The sequence below is a fragment of the Cryptotermes secundus genome, unplaced genomic scaffold (genome assembly GCF_002891405.2).
Source record: "Cryptotermes secundus unplaced genomic scaffold, Csec_1.0 scaffold1304, whole genome shotgun sequence".
NCBI lineage: Eukaryota > Metazoa > Arthropoda > Insecta > Blattodea > Kalotermitidae > Cryptotermes > Cryptotermes secundus.
The window spans coordinates 35,032-58,130 of NW_019723929.1; the positions used below are offsets into that span (position 1 = coordinate 35,032).

The 23,099-nt window shown below is 42.6% G+C and overlaps 1 protein-coding gene across 1 annotated transcript in view; it reads left to right on the forward strand.

Moving 5' to 3' along the window:
- Positions 1-600: 600 nt before the first annotated feature.
- The window catches only part of LOC111862207 (myosin light chain kinase, smooth muscle), a 277,919-nt gene continuing 255,420 nt past the window's right edge, over positions 601-23,099 (forward strand). The window contains exons 1-3 of the mRNA XM_023847414.2: positions 601-803; positions 19,733-19,896; positions 21,428-21,649. Coding sequence (XP_023703182.1) covers positions 620-803; positions 19,733-19,896; positions 21,428-21,649 — 570 coding nt within the window. The 5' untranslated portion in view covers positions 601-619. The remainder of the gene's footprint in view (positions 804-19,732; positions 19,897-21,427; positions 21,650-23,099) is intronic.

Consider the following 23,099-nt stretch of genomic DNA (forward strand, 5'->3'; position numbering starts at 1 on the left):
CCCCATAGCGACATCACTCAAAACAGTTAAATGCTCCAACAATGGCTTCTTATCAAAGATACAGTATTATTACAACGGTAACGCATTATTCGAGAAGCATTCTCAAGATATCAAGATATCGGATCCCCTGAAGGAGATGTTCATGTTGTTCCTCATTGCCTCCTGGATAGCCTTCCGAAAACTACCCTAGTATTCAAAGGACCCATAGTTCGGTCCAAACTCTCACCACTTAGCTTCAAATAAGAAGAATAATATAAATAATTATTCAATTCGTGTTTATTTACGTGCAAACTTAACAGCACAGAGGACAATTACAAAGTTAATAATAATAATAATAATAATAATAATAATATCTGTCAGTATAGACACAAGACGGAGTCACCTACCAATATTAATACCATATAACCCAGACAATAGACAATGTCCAACATAGCAGTGGTATAATCATTAACAACTAATAAGAAAATGCCTCTCAGGTGAAGAGCGTTAGAAAATATGAGATGGCATACCACCTACAAGCCGTAGCTGTGCGCAGGTTATATTTAGTATCCCGCCAATGCAGGAGGTTAGCTTTGGAGGCTTCAGTTGAGACTGCGGTCACATTCTCAACGCGCTCGCAATGCCCGTCCCGGCAGCAAATGGCTGCTGCCTTGATAGCCAGCAGGAGGAAGATCAGCATACCCTGAAGAATTCGACCTATCCCGAGTATCTGTGGCAGGGCAACCTTCAGGGCTTGAGGAGCTCCTGGGCTGCTAGAGATTGCCTCATCTCGGAATTCCTACTCTACCTTACAGACTATCAAGGTGAGAGGACACTGCTCGAGCATCTTCAGCTGCATGATCGCCTAGTACCAGGCAGATGAGTTCAGCTGGCACCGTGAATGGCCATACACATATACTGTAAAGTACCATTGTATTCTTTACCTTATTTTCTTGTAATAATATTAGTGCTTCGGGTTATTTTGAATTGTGAAGTGTGAAAGGGGTTGTCGTCATAACTTGTTTTGAGTTGTCACATCAACTTACGGGTCGTTATAGACAAAACTTCGTGCATTCGATTGAAATAAGAATCGCCATCTCCCCGAATGTTAGGCACATGACGTCGAAACAGTCACGGTGATTGCACTAAAATAACTTGGCATTTCTGTATACAGAAAGTGATTTCTTATAGAAGTGAAATTAAGTTTATGTCTAATTGTAACAGTGATCCCTTGTTAGTTGTTAGCCCTCATAACCTGCTTAGATTCTTTCTCTAATGAAGTGATTTGAATGCTTTGTCCGTCCTGAGATGGGTGTAGCGGTGCCGATGAATTGCATATCGAAATATCTTCATAAGTTGTCAGTGACTGTCAAGGAGCCTAAGAGCTTGAGAAATATATTAGATAAAATAATTGTAAGAATTTCCTCATTACATCGTAATATACTAGTACAAGTGACAATCGGGGGTGCATCCAAACATTGTGACATCAACAAAGTTAATTTAGTGCGGTTTAACCCAGTTGAAAACTTCTGAACTGAACTCAGAAAAACAGCTCAGGATTTCGTTGTTTGATTATATTTTGACAGATATCCTATACCTAAGTGTATATGTTGCGATAATTTTAAAATTTGTGACATGTCAACGCAGTGCCACGCAACAGCCCGATAAACATTCCGCCATACGCGCACGCAACAATAGGACGAATGTTTATAGCTCGTTACTAGGCAACAGTCAGCTCGGGAATGAACTGGCGAGATAGGTATCTCTTGACTTGTTTTTAATGTGATCCGCGCCATTCCCAGTGCTAAGCAGCAGTACTGCAAACACGTCTACAGTAATAGATGTTTTCTACGGGATCCGTGACGAAGGTTTTATGGGACAGTGAAGATCGTATGCAGCCAGTCGTAGTTGAGAAGCCGTGAGTCAAGGACACGAAGCCGTCACGGAAAGAGAGTCCAGGAGGTTTCAGCAGTGTAGAGCACAAGAATGAGAATGGAGCGTGTCCTTAGTTATTTGTGAAGATTAGTTGACTACAGATCAGGACGGAGGAGTATGAAGTGATTGAAGATGAAATAACAAGAAGACTTCATAGTGATTTTAAGCGCTAGTTTCTGTGTTGAAATCCGTTGCCAGGAGACGACCATTGAAGACGGAGAATCCTAGTGCGTGTGTAACGGTAAACTGTAAATGTGTACCTCAGCGATTAATCGGAATTAAGAGCGAGAGTGTAACCGAAGTGCTGATACGTCCAGTAATCCGAACTCGAACCCGTTACTTTCGTCACGCTACCGCCATACACGAGACATTTATGTTGGAGAACTGGAATGAGAAGACGTGGATTAAACTGACTCAGAATAGGATAAAGTGTTATATATTATTTATCGATGCAGGGTGGACTGCACTGGTATTCTGTTTAGCTATGATTGTTATGAAAGAATAATTATATTCCATCAAACTTAAAAATATTGCGATGGAAAAGGTAATGGCCAATTTGAAGGTTTCAGGACACGTAAACCTAAAATTAGTTAACTGCAAAAATAAATCTGTTAAGGGCATCGATAATGGAAGTAAACGATAGTGGAGAATTGCTGAAAAAATGATATAGCACAAACCTCAAATTTTCTTGAATATGCTAATGAAGAATATTTTCTTTGACGTCGGTTCGACCCGTACTGATTCACGAAATCAGTGGGGTTTTTTTCCAAAATAAATTAAAATATGCTGTTTTCAATATGGCTTCTCTTCTATATAATGTATGAACACATTGATCAAAGCACAACTTTCAGACACAATGTGTACTAAAATCTGGCTAAGTAGAGTTTGGTTATTTTCCATATCCCTTTAAGGCACAAATGTAAGCAGGAACAGAATGTGGGAATTGTATAATTAATCAACTATATAATTTTAACTATTTGGGTTATGATTCTCTTGCAAGGAATATAAAGATGTAGAGAACAAAGTTTGATGTTTCTGTGGAAGTTTAACGTGGACATTGCATACTACGTTACGAAAGAAAACTGCTCTGAACTTGTAGAACGTAATGAGAACTGCATTGTTGCCGTGTACGTAGTACCGAAAACTGGATGTTGAATGGAAAGCAGTGAAGAGAAACTCGAGGAGCTAAAATCCGCGGCGCCTGCGAACAGCGGCGAGGTACAGACCACTTGAGAGAAATAATTACATCGGAACTATAAGTGAACAACATGTACAGTACAGAAACAGCAGTTGCAAGGATCAGATGACGAGATTGTAAGGTACACGGCTGTTAAAGTGGTGGGGGAATATCAACTAAGAGTACATGAGTTATCGGACGACTTCAAGGGAGACGGAAGGACCATTTTCGAATGGAGGAGGAAGAGACAGTTGAAGTATGCGCTGTGAAGCTAGTGATGGTGAGCAAAACATGTACCTTATGAGTATGAAGCATTTCATAGTAAAAATATTTGTTTATCGGAATCAGCTTCGTGTGTTACATAATAAAGAATCTTCTTTATCTGTCGCGAGGTTTAATTAGTTGCGTCCGACGAGAATTTCTTACGCTATTCTGAGGTAGTCTAAGTTATGATGTTACCCATTTGGAAATACCGCTGCTTTTTATATAACAGTGTCTCATTCCGAGAAGCCATCCATTACTGTTGTTTTTACTGCTGCCAACATTTCAACATCAGGCAGCGTGAAGACGTCGTGACCGCAGTTGTCACCATGTTGTCGTCACTGGCTTGCTACAGATGATCAAGATTTCGGCTTTCTAGCTGATAAATATGTTGAGACAGCAACCTGACTGGCCAAGATCTGTGTACTGACAAGAAAGCGCTTTACGCCCTATATGGGAAAATAGTGTTACAATGAATCTTTAAATAACAATATGAGGGTGAGACACGATGAATGTGTTCATGAATCCTTTCAGTTCTCAAAGACGTGGGGAATTTTGTCACCAGCTGGGCGACCGTTACCTTGTCAAGGACCCTTTCACATCTGGTTAAATGCTGTTTGGTTGACATAGCACTCTTCCATGTTCTGAATCGAATTGTCAGGAACGATTTTGTGACTACTTCACTTTACTAGTGTTGAATGTACAACTTAATTTAGCAAATGGCCAAGGTATAATTTTTGTGTGGCGTTCTAACTAAATCAAACAAACATCAACATCAAACAACGGAGTCAAGATGAGAGTGAGCTTGCATGAAACATCCGGAAAGTTTAATAGTAGCTTGTATAATATACTAAGAATATGAACATGAAATATCTTGTCATACTGAAATTCTATTTACAGTTACGGCTGATCCACTCATTTTTAATCAAAATTGAAATCCAATTAAAGAATTTCGGCTTTTAGAGAACATCTTGTTTTCAGTAAATTGTAGAGAATCTTACATCACTGTAGCTACGCGGTAGCGTAGTTGGTTGAGGCAGTGTGCTACAAACCGGAAGCTCACGGGCTCTGTTCCCGATGAGGTGGAATTTTTCGATTGACCTAATCCTTCCAGCCGCACTATGGCCCTGGAGTCGACTCAGCCTCTAACAGAAATGAGTACCAGGAATCTTCCTGGGGGTTTAAGGCAGCCGGCGCCTAGGAGTGACAACCCTACCGCCGTGAACCGAATGTCTACAAGATGTGGGAGCCTCGACGTCTCAGACGCCTATGGGCCTTCACGGCCTGTTACAGGAGTAGCTTTACCTTACCCTTCAGCTAAACTTTACAGTATGGAATGGTAGCATCAATGATGAATTGCAATGAAATTGAATGGAAGTGGTGGTCTGACCGAGGTACCGGAGGGACTGATGGAATTGACGAGAAACCCGGGACAGGATAGGCGTTCCGGTCGCGGTTGCAACAGACCATGCCCTGGCTTTTAGTGTACAGCGTTACCACTACACTAGCCAGCTCGGTACAGTACCGCTGTTGAGTTTATCGAACGAGTTCATTCACGCAGCAACGCTTCTGACTTAACTCGGAATGTCTCAAGCTCTGATTTCGGCCACGACATCCGCTCAGCTAACTGAAATCTTTCGTATTTCACCTTAGGCTCTCCAGGGAATTTCCGGGGTGGTATCTGAAATGAGGCCACAATTGCGTGAATACATCCTATCCGACTCATTACTCACTGTCACCGAGACACTGACAGCGTCGGGGAAATAACAAAATATATTGAGTCTCTTCTCGGCTCAGAACCTCCTATCGCGTTAGAACTTGATTCTATAACTCAGCCGATGGATGCTGTTAGATTTAAATACCTGGTGGACATATGGGCTTGGGACTGAATTGGCAGGCGATCAACACCACTCCGCATTATGGGCAGCTGGTTCTGATTCCGTGAGAAACAGCACAGGTCCCGCTCCTCAGCTGTTCCGCGTGGGAGAGCTGATGTATTACTGAACTCTCACACTGATTTCCGTCATCATGGCTCTGAACACTCTTTTCACTTGTGTGCCAGCGACCCACTTTTGACCTGCAACACCCGTAACATCTACAGAAAGTTAAATTGCAATTAAAAGTATTGGCATGACAGTAAATAAAGAATTGACGAAGTGAAACTTGGCTGCTATCCCTGTAACAGGCCGTGAAGGCCCACAGGGTTGTTAAACGTTGAGGGTCAAACATTATCTAGACAATCGGCTCACAGATTGCGGTAAGGTTGTCAGCCTTACGCGCCGGTCGTCCTTTACCGCCCAGGAAGATTCCAGGTGCTCATTTCTCTTAGAGGCTGAGTCGACACCAGAGTCATAGTGCAGATCCAATGACCTCATCGGGAATCGTACCCGCGACCTTCCGGCTTGTAGGATACTTCCTCAACCAACTACGCTACCGCGTGCCTCCAGTGAAAATTAAGAGTATGGTTATAGCTCTAACTGAGCACTGAACCATAATGACGTGTAGGAGCGTGAAGGTAAAGTACCACATCAGTTGATCAGTTCACAGCGTAAAGCTCGGTCGCTCTCTGCCAGGTAGACCCTAGATGCTGAACGTGACGCTGATGTTTCCATTTATCACGACTTACTTAACGACACTGACAAGACCTCGGATTCTTACAGTTCGAATGACAGAACATTTACTGAACAGTGAAGTGGACAAATTGTGAAAGGAAGCGGCCGTGATCTGATCTAGGGCACCGTCCCGTAATTTGGCCAGAGGGACGGAAGAAGATCGCGAAAGACCTAAGTCAGATTAGTTGGTTTCGGGATCGATAATCGAACTCGAGGTCTACAAAATACGAAGCAGGATTGCATACTCATTCGACTGCGCAGCATACTTTCCAGTTGCTACAAGGAGAAAATGGCTCATGCTGTCATTACTTCGCATTGGAACCCTAGTACATTTGAAGTAGTCGTTTGATATACATGAGCCTGATGTGTGCCGATTGTCTTTCATTACATATTTTTTAACTGCTGGAGGAAAGAGCCGTGCAGTAGTCTAGTCATTTTCGTATATCTAGTCTATGAATATGTCTCCACCTTGTCGTGGTGATGGGGCTTGCGCGACTCTGTGACCTGGAGATCTATGCCGGCGGTAGTTTAACTACTAGTAGGGTCACCCATGCAGGAAATGTCAAAGGGTAGAGAGATACCCTGGTCCTCCAGGTTGGGAGTTGGGCATGAGGCTAACAAACTCATCCTGTAAAAAAGAGAATTCTGTTCAGAAACCTAACAGCCAGCCTCGGGTCATCATGCGTGGGTCCATTCCTATGGCAGCACGCACTGGTTGTAGAGGAGATCAAGGCTCACCCAGGGGTGTGTAGCGCCGAGTGGTAGGTAGGTAGGTAGGTACGTACGTAGGTAGGTAGTCTGAATATTCTGGCTCAGGATAGGGACCAGTGGAAGCTTTAATGAACACGGTAGTAAACCTTCGGCTTCCATAAAATTTTTGGAGATTCTTGAGTAGCTGAGTGACTGGCGGCTTCACAAGAAGGATACATTTCTTTGGAGTCGGTTTGTTAGTTTGAAGAATGCCGTCATTTGGGATGTGGCGCCGTGTACATATTGTGTAAACCGACGTCTCTGAGAAACCTATCGCCTCATCTTCGGGTATAAAAATCCGAAAGCTAGGAACCAGCATGAGCAGTTGGCTGCGATACGTTCCTCCGAAACGTCGGTTAACCCAATATCTACACGGCGCCACATCCCAGGAGACGGCATTCTTCATAGTCACCGCCGTGAAAACCTCAGATCTTACACAGTTTGTTAGTGTATCTATGAATGTTCGTTTCCGTCCATACACCTCACTTTGTTTGAACACAGTCATACCATAACTGCTGAAGGTTGTATATAACGCCATGGTGTACTTACGCAATGCAAAGTAATTCCTGGACACCCTAGCAACGTACATCGCGCAATTTTAGCACACGGCTTGGAGACAAGCAAGTACGTAATTGTGTGTGCAGCCAGGGTCCATGCAGTTTACTGGCAGCTGAAATTCCTGAATTTGCTTAATCAATACAGACAATATACAGTACAGTCTTCAGTCGACCCATGCAACTTGGCGTCATAGAGGCGAGTGTTTTGACGAGCCGTGTCCCAAGGTATCAAGTTCCGTCTTGCGTTTGTACGTCATTATAGTTTCTCATGTAACATGTACCTACTGTCGTCTTGACTTCGCTGTTTGATACTGGATGTTGTTTTATTTACTTTGGTTTCCAGGCACGAAAATTAATCCTTGTATCTTCGGCTTAATATTGTAGCGCGTTCATCATCTGGACACTCACGTAGTTATAAAACCGTCCTTTCGGCTTTGTTCCTAGGAAGACATGCGTACATGCCGCTGAAATAACGATTAACTATACGGGAAAAAGTCCCTAAAATCTTATGGTCTTTCAGCATCGCTGCCTTTAAGGTAAATTAAATTCGTCCTTATGATTAATTAATTAAGAACTGCTCCATTAAGACGTTTGGGGACTGGAGGAATAGCTCGACATGTATAACTTTGACAAAATATTGAATTAGTGGGCAGCTGCACCCCCTCCCCTCCCGGGACGCTATAGTCCCCAGGAATCGGGCCCTGATACCCATTAAGTAGGAGAGTGGAAGGGTCCCGGATTGAGTCTGGACGCTGTTGAGAAGAGAAAGTCTTCTGTTGGGAATCAAATTCCCATTCTTCCGCAGTCCAACCCATGGCCCGTCGCTACGCCGTCTGAGCTATCCCGGTTTCTCCCCGTACTTTAAGGGACTGGAATATTTGTTACAAGAGTCCATCACTAGATGCTGTTCTGAGCCAGTTTAATTCAATCCCCTTCTTCACACTCCGCTGAGTTTCATTTTAACAGTATCCTCATGTCTACTCTCCAGTTGTACGGAGCGGAGTGCGCCCTGAGAAACAAATGGTCAAGAAATGCCGAAGGCTCATTTTTCACAAGAGCTCGCTAGACCCGTTGCTGAACTAGTTCAGCCCAGTGTACACCCTCGTGCACTCTTTATTTGTGATGAGCTGTAATATTCTCCTTCCGTCCAAATGCTCGGCGAAATCAGGCAGCTGGACATGGCAGACTGAATACTGACGTCACACCTTTGTTGCCAGCAGAGGTTGGAGTAAACGACAACACAATAGTGTATATAAATACACTTCCTGTTGTGTAACTAATTGACTCGAGGTTTGTTCACCTCTATAAATATATCCACGTTATTCCATTGTTTCTGCCGACGTGACAGCTAGAAGAAGTTGACCAGAGGAGACCGAGTGCGGGTTGTGGTAACCTGAGGATCTAAAATTCGCACTTCACCCAGTTCCAACTGAACTGCTAGTGGGATGGGACTAAGTCCCTTGTACTGCGGCCACTTCTGGCCTGTTGTACCAGCCCCAGATGATAGGTGAGGGTGATTGTGGAGCAATTGGTGGAATTAAGGTTGGCAAGGGAAACCGAAGTACTCGGAGAAACCCTGCCCCAGCGCCACTTTGTCCACCACAAATCCCACTTGACCAGATCCGGAATCGAACCCGGGCCACCGCGGTGGGAAGGCAGCCACTAACCGCTTGAGCTGTGGCGCGGTCCTAATAACGACGATGACTTTCACTATTCTGGGGGTCTTGCATAACTCAAATAGTACTGAAATTATTTCAACTTCTGATCCCATTTCATTTGATTAGAAATTCGCCATGAACCCGTAATCCCTGTCCTAAACACAAATATATAGGTCATATTGTTCACTTCTGTCTTAACAAAAGCCTGCAGTTGGTCAAATATATCTGATAGAGGACATTTCTATAGTGAGCCTACATAATGGATACGCTAGAATATTTTGCCCAATATTTCAAAAATATGGATAGAGAGGCCCATCACAGTGACCTTGCAGTCCGTAGGACAAAATTCATTCGCTCGCTTAAACACTAGGCTCATGGGTTTGAATCCCACTCCAGACATAATTGTATATCTGCGTCTATTCTTTGTTTTCTTGTGTAGGTAGCGCCTTGCGATGGGCTGATCCCCTGTCAAAATAGTCCTATCAACTGTCAGTAAAATAAAATTGTCCCTGTGCTTAACTAATTAAGCACTACGCCATGAAGGCGTATGCGGAAGTGGATGTATAGATCCACATTTTCTTGACCCCGACACTAGCTGGAGGTGAATGGTCAGCTTCGCTCCCCTGCCGCTTTACGTCCGGGGAAAGAGCCCCCGGTACCCCGGATAGGAGGTTGGGTGGGCCCCAGAATTGGTCTGGACGACGTGGATGAGTGAAAGAAAATTCTTGGCCTCACCTGAGCTGGAACTCCGACCCCTTCGTCGTCCAAGCGTAGCCAGTCGCTATACCGACTGAGTCATCCAGGCTCTTACCAACTGTCAGTAAGATTACTATTTTTAAATTAATTCTGAATGTGGCCAGGCCAGAGGGACTAGTTCGTCAGAGAAAGAAGACTGGTAAGGAGCCATTGGAATGGATGTGATTATTAATAGTTTGGCGAAATGATCCAGTTATGTTTATGCACCTGCAACCTTCCTTCAGATATTGACTTCTTCGATTGGGATTTAGCCCCTCTGTCTCGGCCACCTTGGTGTCGGAGCGCTGTATTCAACAGTACTAGTCATGCGTCCATCTGAGAGGTTCGCACGGACACCATATTGCTGTTGCCGATGAACAGACACTGAAATATGCAGAAGTGAAATTTCCTTAAATACCTTGATGGTCATGTCAGTTTCTTTAATTACTGTATTTAATCGAAAGTGGTAGGAGGGAACGTATTGCAGTCTTCGGTTCTTCTTGAGTCGCTACGCAGATCTGATCATTTAAATACGCTCCATATTGGGACAGGAATTTTCGTCAGAAATACGTATATTTGTTCATAAATGTTATATACCTTTTATATGAGGATTTACAACTCATTGATAAGTTAACGACAGATTTTCAAGTACATAGATTATTTTCAATATGTCGAGTAGGAGAACTGTTGGATATTGTGGGTTTAAAAATATAATGGTATAATACCCATTGAGAATTCAGCAGGAAGTGTTATTATTTGTTATTTCAGCTTTTAAACTATTAAATTCCACTGTTTTTACCCGTATTCTTTTCTGGTCCTATCGAATGATACTTCGAAGCCGACGATTAACAACGTTACACAAGTATAACACGCACAAATAGTCCATTGTAAATCGTCTTCGTTGTGTAATATACTGCACTTAACATATGGACATCAAAATAGTATCAGTACTCCCAGAATAGACACGATATCCTGAAGCAAAATAGTTCTTGCTGGTTCGTGACATACTGCATAACTCATCCCAGAATTACTGAGGTTTTGAACTTTGGATGATGGACAAAGTCCAGAAAGTCAGTAATTCTGAGTGTTATACACCATCGGCAGAACCCTTTAGAATGTACTTGCATAACTCATGTACGTGTTACACCCTCGGCAGTTTGTTTCTAGGGTAATCCGAAATTGTATAATTTGAGAACTCTCATATCACCGTCACCTTACTTTTTATATATAGGCCTGCAGGATATATTTCAAGGTCAAATAGAAAAACATGGATGGAACTTAAGTTATTTTGGTCACAGAAAGTGACAGAACAGAGACGCGAGAGCTGACACACTGGATGCATTTCGAGAAACGTTCCGGCGTGTGTCGTGTTAAGAACGAACTTGGAGCACTCCATTTGTCTTTCAGAGGAGCAATAAATTTAGCCGGAATAAGGAAGTTATCTTTCATTTTCAAGGTTTATAGTGGTTTGATATTCCAGAATATTACATTAACACATCAGCGAGGGTAGTCGGCATGTTGCTGTGGCGTATTTACTCCAGGGAAGTTGCTACTGGCAGGGCGTTACAATTTACGGGTAATACATTCAAAATATTAGATCGCTCCATTTTATCATCTCCACAGTTTACCCAGCATCTTAGCATAGTCCCTTAAATGTTCGCTTTCTTTCGATAGAATACCGCCATAATTAACTGGATAGCCATTTTGTTTTCGTTCGAAAATAAAGCTCCCTTCGGCTTTAGATGTCGTGGGTTGGTTGGCACGAAGATCGCTGTCCCGGGCCCCTTTTTTATTGTGTACGCTTCGCTGTTTTCTCTAGCTATCAAACTCAAAAAATTAGAAATAAAGGACCAGCAATGAATGCACAATGTTGAAAAGCCCCTCTTGCTACTTTTTTGGCATGCATCTGTTGAATTAAAATTAAATTATATTTATAATTTTCGTTGCCACATCTACAGTTTCCTCATGTAGTGTTCTCCGAATGGTGTTGCACTGAACCCCGGGGTTCCGTGAAATTCAAACTCGGGTATCGTAAGAAAATATCATTCAGTAGTATAGCTTTCCATTATAAAGCATAACATTAAAAGAATTTATAAAAGCTATTCCTGTAACAGGCCGTGGAGACCCGTAGGGTTGTGAGACGTCGAGCCTCTCACGTTTTCTAGAAAATCGGCTCACAGATGACGGTGAGGTTGTAAACCTTACGCGCCGGCCACTCTAACCCCCCTTAAGATAACTGGTACTTTTCTATTAGAGGCTGAGTCCACTCAAAGGCTATAGTGCGGCTGGAAGGATTAGGTCAATTGAAAAAAAAAATCCAATTACTTCATCGGGAATCGAACCCGCGACCTTCCGGCTTGTAGCATAGTGCCTTGACCGACTGCGCTAGAACACAAGAAAGGGAAGCTACTCTTCATCAGTTTTAAGTCTTCATTTCTCGCGTACATGAATTGTGAGTTATTGCTAACTTTACTTCTTCTTGGTCCAGTTTTTAGCTGTTATATAAGGATTTTAATGTGGGTCCCGTAAAGACTTTTCGAGTGCGATAGGGTTCCATCGCCATATTAAATTGGGAAACATTGCTGTAGGGTACACTACAAGAGTTTCTTGCTAGGAGCACCACACTATAATGCTGCTTGCTACGGCTACAGCTGTTTCAGGCACATACAGTAAGTTACACGTAGTAGTACTGTTGTCTGTAACTGAAGCAGGAACGCGTAGACAACTTGCTTCAGTTCCATCCTAACCTCACAGGTTAAATAAGCGTCGATTGTTTTCGCGAGACTAGGAAATAGGTGTACTTCTGGATCCACAGTGACATCTGCCGATTGGTGTTGGAGACAAGAACGCGCTATTATTTTGCTACGAGTTTGTCCTGATCGCGCCTGAGAGGTCTCAGGAATTTCAGCATGAAGTCGTTACTGAGAGGATGGCAAGGCACATAACATTCTTCCGCGTAAATAAGCGCGTCTATATTGTTAATAGTTCCATTGTTAAAATGGCTGTAGCTTCATTTTCTTACGACGGTAATTTCATTCAAGTGCACATATCACACACGGCAAAGAGGTTTTGTAGAGGGTACAAATTGGATAGCAGTCTCGGTCCTTTGCGTACGTCTCGCAAAACACATGTCGTTTAAACATATTATCCATTTAATACTGCACGGATTCCTTCTTTGTCATTCCAACTGAATAAAAACAAAATGCGAACGCAGCAACTGTTAACGTTGTTCGTCGCTTGTTGAAAATCTGGATTCTCTGCTTTAATTTATTGCCTATCGGCATGTTGAATCTGAACACGAGTCAGACTAGATGGTTACCCATCTTGCATCTCCTACTCTGTAAAATGACGTTGGATTTAATGCTTGATTAATGCTACTTTGATTCAGTATTCTATTTTACTTTTATTCTTCTTTTTTCATTTTTTTTTGTCGTAACTCTGTGAAGAAGATTGTGAGCGTCTCAGTCTCGGATCCCGAATATAAACCTCTGCCGTCTGGCGATGTTGTGGGATGGTGTTTACCTAAGTGGGCCGTTCAGGATATCAGCTTACACCTTCCTCTGCAGGTTCTTGTGCAGCTCAAAGCTGCAAATTCGTTCCAGATGTTTGCAGATTATTTAAAGAATTCACGCGGTTGACGAACTGTGCTACTAGCCGTAAGGTCGCGGGTTCGATTCCCGATTAGATAATTGGATTTTTTTCAATTTACCTAATCCTTCCAGCCGCACTATGGCCCTGGGGTTGACTCAGCCTCAAACAGAAATGAGTACCAGGAATCTTCCTGGGGGTTAAAAGGCAGCTGGCCCCTAGGAGTGACAACCTTACCGCCATCTGTGAACCGATTGTCTACAAGATGTGGGAGCCTCGACGTCTCCGATTCCTATGGGCCTTCACGGACTGTTACGGGGGTAGCTTTACTTTTTTATCTTTATTTATACTAGAGCAGTTGATGACATAAAGGATGTTAGTAAGAACTAAACTCAACAGTGGGTCGTCAGGTTAAACGCCCGGAGGAATAATTTCAGTCATTTTATGTTTCGTCGCTTGTGGTTCACATTTCTCTCATCGGAGTACACGCAACTTTTGCTATAAACACCCTTCTAACAGACCAACTGTTCACCAAGTACTATCAGGGTGATCAAATCCAAGATGATGTGATTGACGAGGCATGTAGCACGGATGGAAAAGGTGGCAGAAACATAAAGCTTAAGTTGGAAAACTTGAAGGGAAGAGGCCACTTGCAGGATCGAGACGTAAAAGCTAGGACGACAGGAAATTCAATAAGTAGGGTGTTAGGCCGTGGACTTGGTGCGTCTGGCTCAATTGCCGTATCACCAGAACAAGGTAATAAACCTTTGGTTTCATAAAAGGCAGAGAATTTCGTGACCAGCTGAGGGACCATTGCCTATCCAAGAAAGAATCTGTTGCATGGAATTATTTAATTGGTGTATTACGAATTCTGAAAAAAAGGTGCCTGAAATGGTGCCTGGATCCCCCACCCCGTGTCTCCCTTTTTATGTGTTTGTATAATTATAAACTTTCTTCTTCAGAATTTGATTCCAATATTTTCACTGTGGTAACGAGCTGTAAGAAGCCTTCCTCTCAAGAACCTCACGGTACAGTCTGTGCTTCTAACACTTCTGTCTGCTATTCCTTGGTTGTATTGTAATGCTAAAGCTGTTGCAATTGGCAAATTCGCCATCCAGCAAATATTCCTGAGTGTCGTAAAAGTCGGTATCTCAGAAACGAGTGTAAGGAGGAACCGATCGTGAGAGATCGAAGAAGCATGTACTAAATTTCAAATTACTTAGAGGAATGTTATCCATTCAGAACAGACAGTAATACCCATTTACGTGAAAGTGTCTTCGTGTTGAGCGGGGTAGCCTATTGCACGTCGCAGTGTACATGTCGCTTTTATTCGCCACAAGCAGATCTACCTGACAGCCAACGCAGTAAGTCGCTGTGGGTTAGCTTATAGTACCCGATGTCGCCACGGTGACCAGTGACGCATATAAATGTTAAGAGAAAGTGCCAGGAGTCGTCTCGAAGTTTGCGGCATTGAGAAGGCGAGGCGTGTTGTTTTTAAATTTGGTTGTTTAACGACACTACCAGTATCGAGACTACACAGCGTCGATTGTGGAGCAGTTGCTGGGATAAAAATTGGCAAGGGAAAACGAAGTACTCGGAGGAAACCTACCCCTGTGCCACTTTGTCCGCCATAAACCCCACATGGGACCTGGGATGGAACTCTGGTCGTCACAGTGGGAAGCTGGTGACCAAGAGCTTGAGCATTGACGCGGTAGCGAATCGTGTTATTGTGAGGGATTGAAAGGAAAAATCTGGTTTGTACTCGGAGCTATGTAAGAATGGATCAATGGCGAGCCTCGCTCATAATCTTGTTCAGCTTGTGGTAAAGTTAAATGTGAACAGAGAGTTCCAAACTCACTCACTCATGAAGCTGGGCCCTTCTTGAGAAGCCGCCAGTTGTGCAGCTACTCAAGAACTTCCCAGCATTTCATGGAACCCGAAAGTTCATTACCTTATTCACAAGAAACCCTCCACTGACCCCTATCCTGAACCAGATCAGTCCAATCCATAACATCTCTCTAAGATCCATTTTAATATTGTTCACCCACGTACGTCTTAGTTTCCCAGTAGTCTCTTTCCTTCTCGCTTTCTCACCAATATCCTATATGCATTCCTCTTCTACCCCAATGGTGCTGCATGCCCAGATCATCTTCTCCTCATTGACTTGATCATTCTTATTATACTTGGAGAAGAGTACAAGTTATGAAGCTTCTCATTATGCAGTTTTCTCCAACCTCCTGTCACTTCATAACTCTTCGGTCCAAATATTCTCCTGAACACCCTGTTCTCAAACACTCAGTCTATGTTCCTCCTTTAATGTCAGAGACCAAGTTTCATACCCATACAGAACCACACGCAAAGTTATACTTTTGTATATTCTAATTTTTATATTTTTGGACAGCAGACGAAAAGACAAAAGGTTCTGGATGAATTGTAGCAAGCATTACTCGAATCAAGAGTTGGAAAATATTGTCCTCTATTCATGGAAAACACATTTGAAATTTTCTCAACAATGAAAATTTGCTTTGTAACCTTTGGTATTAGACCTGAAGACCTTAGTTTGAAAATAAAAGCATGTTTATTATCCGCGTAAGGACGTACGCTTTATAAACCAATAACAATAACGAATGTTAGACAACAGTGAATAAGCCGCATTTAACTGCATTTAGAGGTCACAGGGCAAAGTTAATTTTTGCTGAGATTATATGCAAATCTGCAGTCGGAACTTCGACAAATAATTTGAAGTTGTTAGTTTTATATTATTTGATTAGTTTTAAATTAGTTGGTTATCTATTCTATCGTGTAGCTTTCAGTGTTGCCTGAAGACGAAAAAAGGGTACGGGTTTCCAAAATGTTGCGTCTTTAGTAAAAACATAGAGGATGGATACTGTCCAAGGTATTAAAACTCTTCTAAGCATGATGCACCTTCTTCAAAAATATTCAGAGATTAACTTCACTTTCTCCTAATTTTTGTAAAATGCAGAGAATGACACTGAGTTTTGTTTTAAATGTTTGTGAGAGTAGTCGGATGTTACCACGAGAGTGCAGGCCTGTGTACGTCATGCGCATGCTCTCCTGCTCTTATTCTCATGCCTTATTTGAACATATAATCGATCTCCATTTTTCCAGGCCTGACAGGTAGGCCCGTATTATATAACCGGGACTCTGAGGCGCGGATAGCCTACAAAATAGTCTACTTTTTTCGTCCAGATGTTGGATCATGTCCAAGGGAATACTTTTACGGAATGTATAGTGAAGGTTGGCGCACTACGGAGGGCTCCAGTTCGTTTCAAACAAACGCTGGAAACAGCCTCTGTCAACACACGATTCGCTTTCACCATAATAACGCCTTTCACCGCGAAAACAGCAATGTCAGATTCTGTAGCAATAAGGAAATACTAAGAGAATAAGAAAGGACTCAGATTAGCTAATCTGTATCAGGTTTTTCTTTGTGCTAATGATGTTTACAGGAGAAGTATATGAAATCCGTACAGAATATGCAGTATGCAGTATATGCATGGGTGTGACATCAGATTAGCACTTAGCATTAACTGCCTACACGTAACAAATATTTGGAAGTTTATGTATCTGATAATGATCAAAAAATACAAACACGTTTAACGATGAAATTAGAAAAAATAAAAATTCAGAGGAAAATGTTTACTATTGTTCACTTAGAATATCGTCCAGTCAATTTTGCAAACGCTGAAAATCGAGATATATGAAGAATGAAAATTTTTCCTGTTGTTTTATTTCAGTGTGAAATGTGGTCTCGTACTGCCAGGGAACAACAAGAACTGTATGTGTTTCAAAAAAAGTTGTAAGAGTAATATTTATATTTAGACGGTGTGAAATGACTGAGCAATTTAGATTGTCATAACGACGAACAAGCCACCTGTGTTGTGCTGTTAGGATAATGATATCTAGGAGAATACTGTGGGCTTAGCCAGGATATGGACACAGAGCGTGCATATATCGTTACGGCCGTGAAGCCTGGTAATTTCGAGGCCATCACATATTATCGCAATGTATGTTCGAGAGATTCGTTGTGAGGCTGATAAGTGGATGCAACTGGCTCAGGATCACGCCCAAAAGCACGCTTTTGCCTTAACGGTGCTGAACGTTCAGCTTCTGCTACCACAGCCTTGGGTTTATACCGGTGATTGTCCGTATAGTTGTTTAGTGGCCACAGCACATCCTGCTCCTCTCAGCTGCACGTAACGTCTCTCGCTTCTGCTCTCTTCTAGTTCAGAAGCCCGCATAATCTGGTGGGCTTCGGGGAATCATGAGATCTCCGTAGTGTTCTGTTGTTCATGACATCGTGATCAAACGGTCAAAATGGCAGGATTGTATCTCCTCCCACGTTTCCGTAAGAATGTGTGTTCAGCGACTTTAAAAGCCAGGAGTTCTTTTTGCACTGGCCAAAACGCAAATTTACATAGAGGCTAAGTAGTCAATTTCATAACCTCTTAAAACAAGCTGGAATATTATCAGGTTGGTGCTGACGGTAAACATACGTAATAGCGGCAGTTTTGCCTGACTTCGCAGCATACAGACACAGGGTTTCCATAAAAGTATGCCGGAATTCAAAATAAAGCACTTTTTGAATATGATAAAATGCAACAACAACAAAAATATAGTTTATAAACAGTAATGAAACTTTGTTCTTTTATTTCATATGCATTTTTTATATGAGCCTTGTAATCTGGCAAACATCCAGCTTCTAAGATAAGCCTGAAACTTTGTGAAGAAAATGTTATTAAGCTGGTATATATAGGAATTTTCAATTGTTTCGTGTTGTGTAAAGAAAATAAAGTGTTTCAGAAGGTGGTTGTCCTTCCATCATCAGGTTATAGTGTGAAACCTACTCTGTCGTTTCCGTTGAAGAGATCTAATCCTAGAAAAGACATCAGCTCCTAGCAGTTCACCCAACAGACTGTTTTCCCCACTTCTACATGATAACGTAGCCTTGTTGTTTAGATTAGAAAGCTCTAATCCGTCTCCTGGCCCAAGAAAGACGATATATTTACCTGATGACGAAAGCAGAGTCAGCTTCCCAAAACCTTCTGTTTCCTCAGTCGAAGAGAGACGATGGAAAATGTTTAATATATTTGCCATTGTAATCCAATTTATAATTTGGTCGTAACTACACAATGTGCCCCAAAATATTGTGACGGACTATGACCGTTTGCTAGACAACGCTTCTCGAGGTGACGCAGTCAGCAGTGGGACATTCAGTTGCTGGGTAGGAAGTCGCCGAACACAGGTTCCCATGGCAACGAACGTTAACAAAGACATTCCCGTGACAACGGGGAATAACAGAGGAATCGGCTCACATGGTGGCCTATATTACGGCCGCCTGGAAGTTATAAAAGAGAGTGATTCGTCACACAGACATCCTTCTAGGCAGTTCAGTGTGTGAGCAGCGATTCTTCGTTCGTCATTCTTCGTAATGGAAGAGAAAACGCTCGTGGTCCAGTAAGGAATGGAGCGAGTCATAGCACTGATTGTGAACTGTCATAATGGATTGTATTTGTAAATAAGTGCCAATGAATCTACTCATCTAATCCAGAACCCATTATTATTAGTCACGCAAACCACGAATACATGACAGTAACTTAGATAACTTAGTTTCCGCTATTCTTCCTCATGCCCATCGGGCAGAAGGCGATGGCAAATGTATCGTGCGGCGATGCAATTAAAATACAGAGATTGGCAGCTTTCAAGAACGTTATCTATAGTACGGCCGGGAGCGTCTGAGAAAAGAATTGACGTAATCGCGAGATGTTATCACGCAGTCTCAAGACGGAGCGGACACGTGAAAGTTTAGAACTGGACGCGCCTTGGTCTGCCTTTCACGATGTGCTTCAGAAAACAACTGAGATGCAAGCAACCTTTCATGTACGAGGGATTATAAATGGGCATAACTGTCAAATCGTCGGCTGCAGTTTGCCCGAGTGAAGCTTAAAACATGGGAAGGAGATTTCTGAGTTTCATGTAAAAATTGCTCCTTGCCAAAGAGGCTGACATTATTTTCTAGCAAGATGGCGCTTCCCCACATTTTGGTAATACTGTGTGGCACTCATATAAGTGGACAGATTTCTTGGCTTCCCTCTTCAGCCAATTCTAGTCCATTTTACTTCCTTTTCGTGAGATGGAGACGTGTAGGACTCTTCAGAAGTGGTGACATTACATCAGTTAAAATACTGTTGGAAGATACAACAGTAGAATGTTGGAGGCACATGCAAACTATCGAATTTAAAGATACATGCAGACTACCGGAGCGAGAGCCAAGAACCAGGAGGTACAATACCGAAAACATAAGTTTACGCCGTTATTTTGTAAGTCAAGGTTCATTTTGGTATCCTAGCTTGTTGAATTCGATGTATGTTTAAGTTCGAAGTGCTAGGATTATTTTGTTTAAATCCTTTATAGAGACAGCGTTCCTGTTCCCAGTACTAGCGTGCACGTCCTCTTCAGATGTTCCAGGTCCGGTCGCCGGCGAGCCTGTCGTCACTGACAGCGGCCGCAACTGGCTCACGCTGTCCTGGCCCAAGTGTGAAGTCCGTGGAGGCGCCCCTGTCCTCGCCTACCGAGTTGAAGCGTGGCCCCTCGGAGGAGACGGTGGAGCCCGCTGGATCGAGGTTTGTGTTAAGAAGTGTGATTGTGCTCAGGAAAATACAGGTTTGGCAGCAGGCAGTGTACACGAAATTCAGTACATGAGTTCCATTTTGTGTAGGGATTTTCTTTAAATTGAAATATTGAATCAACTACAGATGTAGATCATAGTGATCAAGGTGAATTTCATTCTGTATTATTTGCACCAATTAACTCTGTACTCCTCGCAGGCTCCACTGAAACTCCCTTCCTTCCACCTTTTCGTTCTTGGTTTATTTAAGGGCATTTGTCTCGGTTTCGTGTGCTCTGAATAGATCGAGTGGCAGGATTCATGTGAAAGAGAATGAACAGATTGGAAAAGAAGCAGTCATGAACTGTGTAGAATCTTCTCTCCAAGCGCTTGATTAGAGGGACTAAGGAAAACACCAATCACCAGCCATGCTGCTAGATAAAACCAAACTAGAGACCTCCTAAACTAAACTCCATGGCCTGTTGTTCGCTTGCCGCTCACCGTATGGCAACCACAATCTTGGCCAGGCCCACGAAACCGATCACCTACAGACAGTGTAAATTGTTCGTATTTTCAGAGCTTCTTCAACATTTCAACCATCTGACGGATTAACAAATTGAATATAGATTATTGCTCCCTTAGAAGCAGGGCCTGGACCTTACGAGTTGAGTGATGTATGCAGGCTTGATTCAGGTTGCCCTGCTTTCGGAATTTTGCTAAATTACAGATGACTTCTTTATGTTAGGAAAGATCCCATTTTCGTTTAAAAAAAAGTTCCAATGCTGTTCGAATCCTTTAATTTAATTTAAAAGAGGGCACACAAAAAAGTATATGTGTGTATATTTTTATACGACTCCCTTATGTACGAGAAAACTGTACCTAATCCATCATTTTCGTTCCCCTTTCCATAGCAAAATGTATATTCTTCTGCTGGTGCGATGCCACCTCCGTCCCATCTGACCTCCTGTACTCCCGCTAAATCTAACTTATGTTTTGAGATTTCTTCCGCCACTGCCCTTAGCGAACCTGCCCTACACATACTTCTAACATTCAAGGAGAATGAGGTGGGCAGGGCATGTAGCACAAATGGGGGAAAAGAGGAATGTGTGTATGATATTGGCGGGAAAGCCAGAATGAATGAGACCACTGGGAAGACCAAGGCGTCAGTGGGTGGACAGTATTAAAATGGACCTTATAGAGATAGGATTGGGTGGTGTGGATTAGATTGATCTGGCTCGGGATAGGGACCAGTGGAGGGCTACTGTGAACACTATAATGAACCTTCAGGTTCCATGAAATGCTGGGAAATTCTTCAGTAGCTGCAGAATTGGCGGCTCCTCAAGAAGGGCTCAGCTCCATGAGTAAGTAAGTAAGTAAGTAAGTATGTATTTGTTTAAATTTGTGTGTAATGTGTGATGAGTTCCGAAGTTCTGCAGTGGCGGGAGCGTGTATGTGACCTCCCAGCATTCTCTAATGTCATTTTCTACTTCCCGTAAAGATGCCCCGCTGCATCCACGTAATTGATTTTTATATTTTATTTCCGATAGATGGGCGTTTCCCCTATCAACACGTTCGATGCCTTCAACCTGAAGCCGGGAGCAGAGTACAAGTTCCGGGTGACGCCCAGGAACCGATATGGGTGGGGCGAATCCGTCATCACGACGGCTCCCGTAGTGGTCGGGCACAAAGTGGAGCTGCCCGAATTCACCAAGATCTTGCCAGGACAGCAAAAGGCGCTACAGGGCTCCAACGTCCGCCTGGAATGCCAGGTAACGAGGGCGTGAATGTGATTCTGTGTGTCTTCCACGACAGTTCGTCTGAAGTTCCTCCATATGTTCCCAGTTTGATCCACAACAAACGAAATATCCAATTGTTATGTTTCTGGACATTGTGCATCGTTTTTATTTAAAACGAGCGTTTCAGGGACTGGATTATGTCTCCGTCTTCAGGTAAAACCTACTCAGTAGGGCCCAATCGACAGAGCTAGTTCCAAGGAGTAGATTTTGCCTTAAGATGGCAGCAGAATTTAGTCTCCGAAACGTTGTATTTTGAATAAAATAGGACGGTGTTTGTAGATAAAACAAGACGATGGATAATGTTCAGAAACATAATATTTGTATCACTGTACCATCGTTACAAAACTTTATGCAATGGAACCTCGCTTAACGAGCATAATTCGTTTCAGAATATTACTCGTAATGCGAAACACTCGTTAAGCGAAACAATTTTTCCCATATAAATTAGTTTAAAATACGATAATGCGTTCCATGCCGAAAAAAAAACTAAAAAAAAGTTTATGTATAACGTTCATTCAAAGAAAATTATATATACATTGTTAAGGAGCGTGAATCATCTTCATCTTTTCTTCTCTGCGGAATGAACCAACCTGGAATGCGAATTCGATTTGCAGAAAAAAAAATCGAAATAATTATTTTTATTATTTATGATACATATCTAATTCTTATTTACTAGAAAGCTGTCTAGAGACATTTGTTTTTGCCGACGCTTCAAAATTTGGTGAAAATGCGACACAGCATTATCATTAAATAAATTTGTAGCGCGCATAGCCACTGCCTTATTAGGGTGATGCTTCTCAGTGTACGATGCAACAGTTTCCCATGCTTTCAGCATTTCTCTTATTGCGCCAGAAGATTGTTGCTTTGCTGTTACCTCCTCCTCCTCTTCCTCCTCCTCCTCCTCCTCTTCCTCCTCCTCCTCTTCCTCTGACAATCTCTCCTCCACAACTTCTTGCTGTGAAAGACAATGCAACTCCAAATCGTTGATGTAGACAGATTGTACTCATGACTCAAGATACACGGGTTCAAACCCGGCGGAGGTCGTGGAATTTTTAAGGGCGGAAAAATTCAGGAAACAAGTCCTCCGGGAGGGACTTTAAGCCGTGGGTCCCGTGTCGTAGATTTACGGCACGTAAAAGATCCTCATGTCTCTAGGAGACCTCTGAGTAAAATTAGGCAAAAAGTTTCCCGCCCAAGTAGTTTCCAATGCCTCTGGTAAATGGAGGAAGTATCGGGTACCGAGGACCGACCTCGTTGGCTGAGCGGGGCTGATAGCACGCACCAGTACCTGTAGGGGATGGCGACTGGTAGAATATCAAAGGGGGACGTACGATAGACTATTAGTCGCGGTGCATGAGGAAACCCACTCCCTCCAATAATAATAATAATAATAATAATAATAATAATAATAGACCGATTGTAT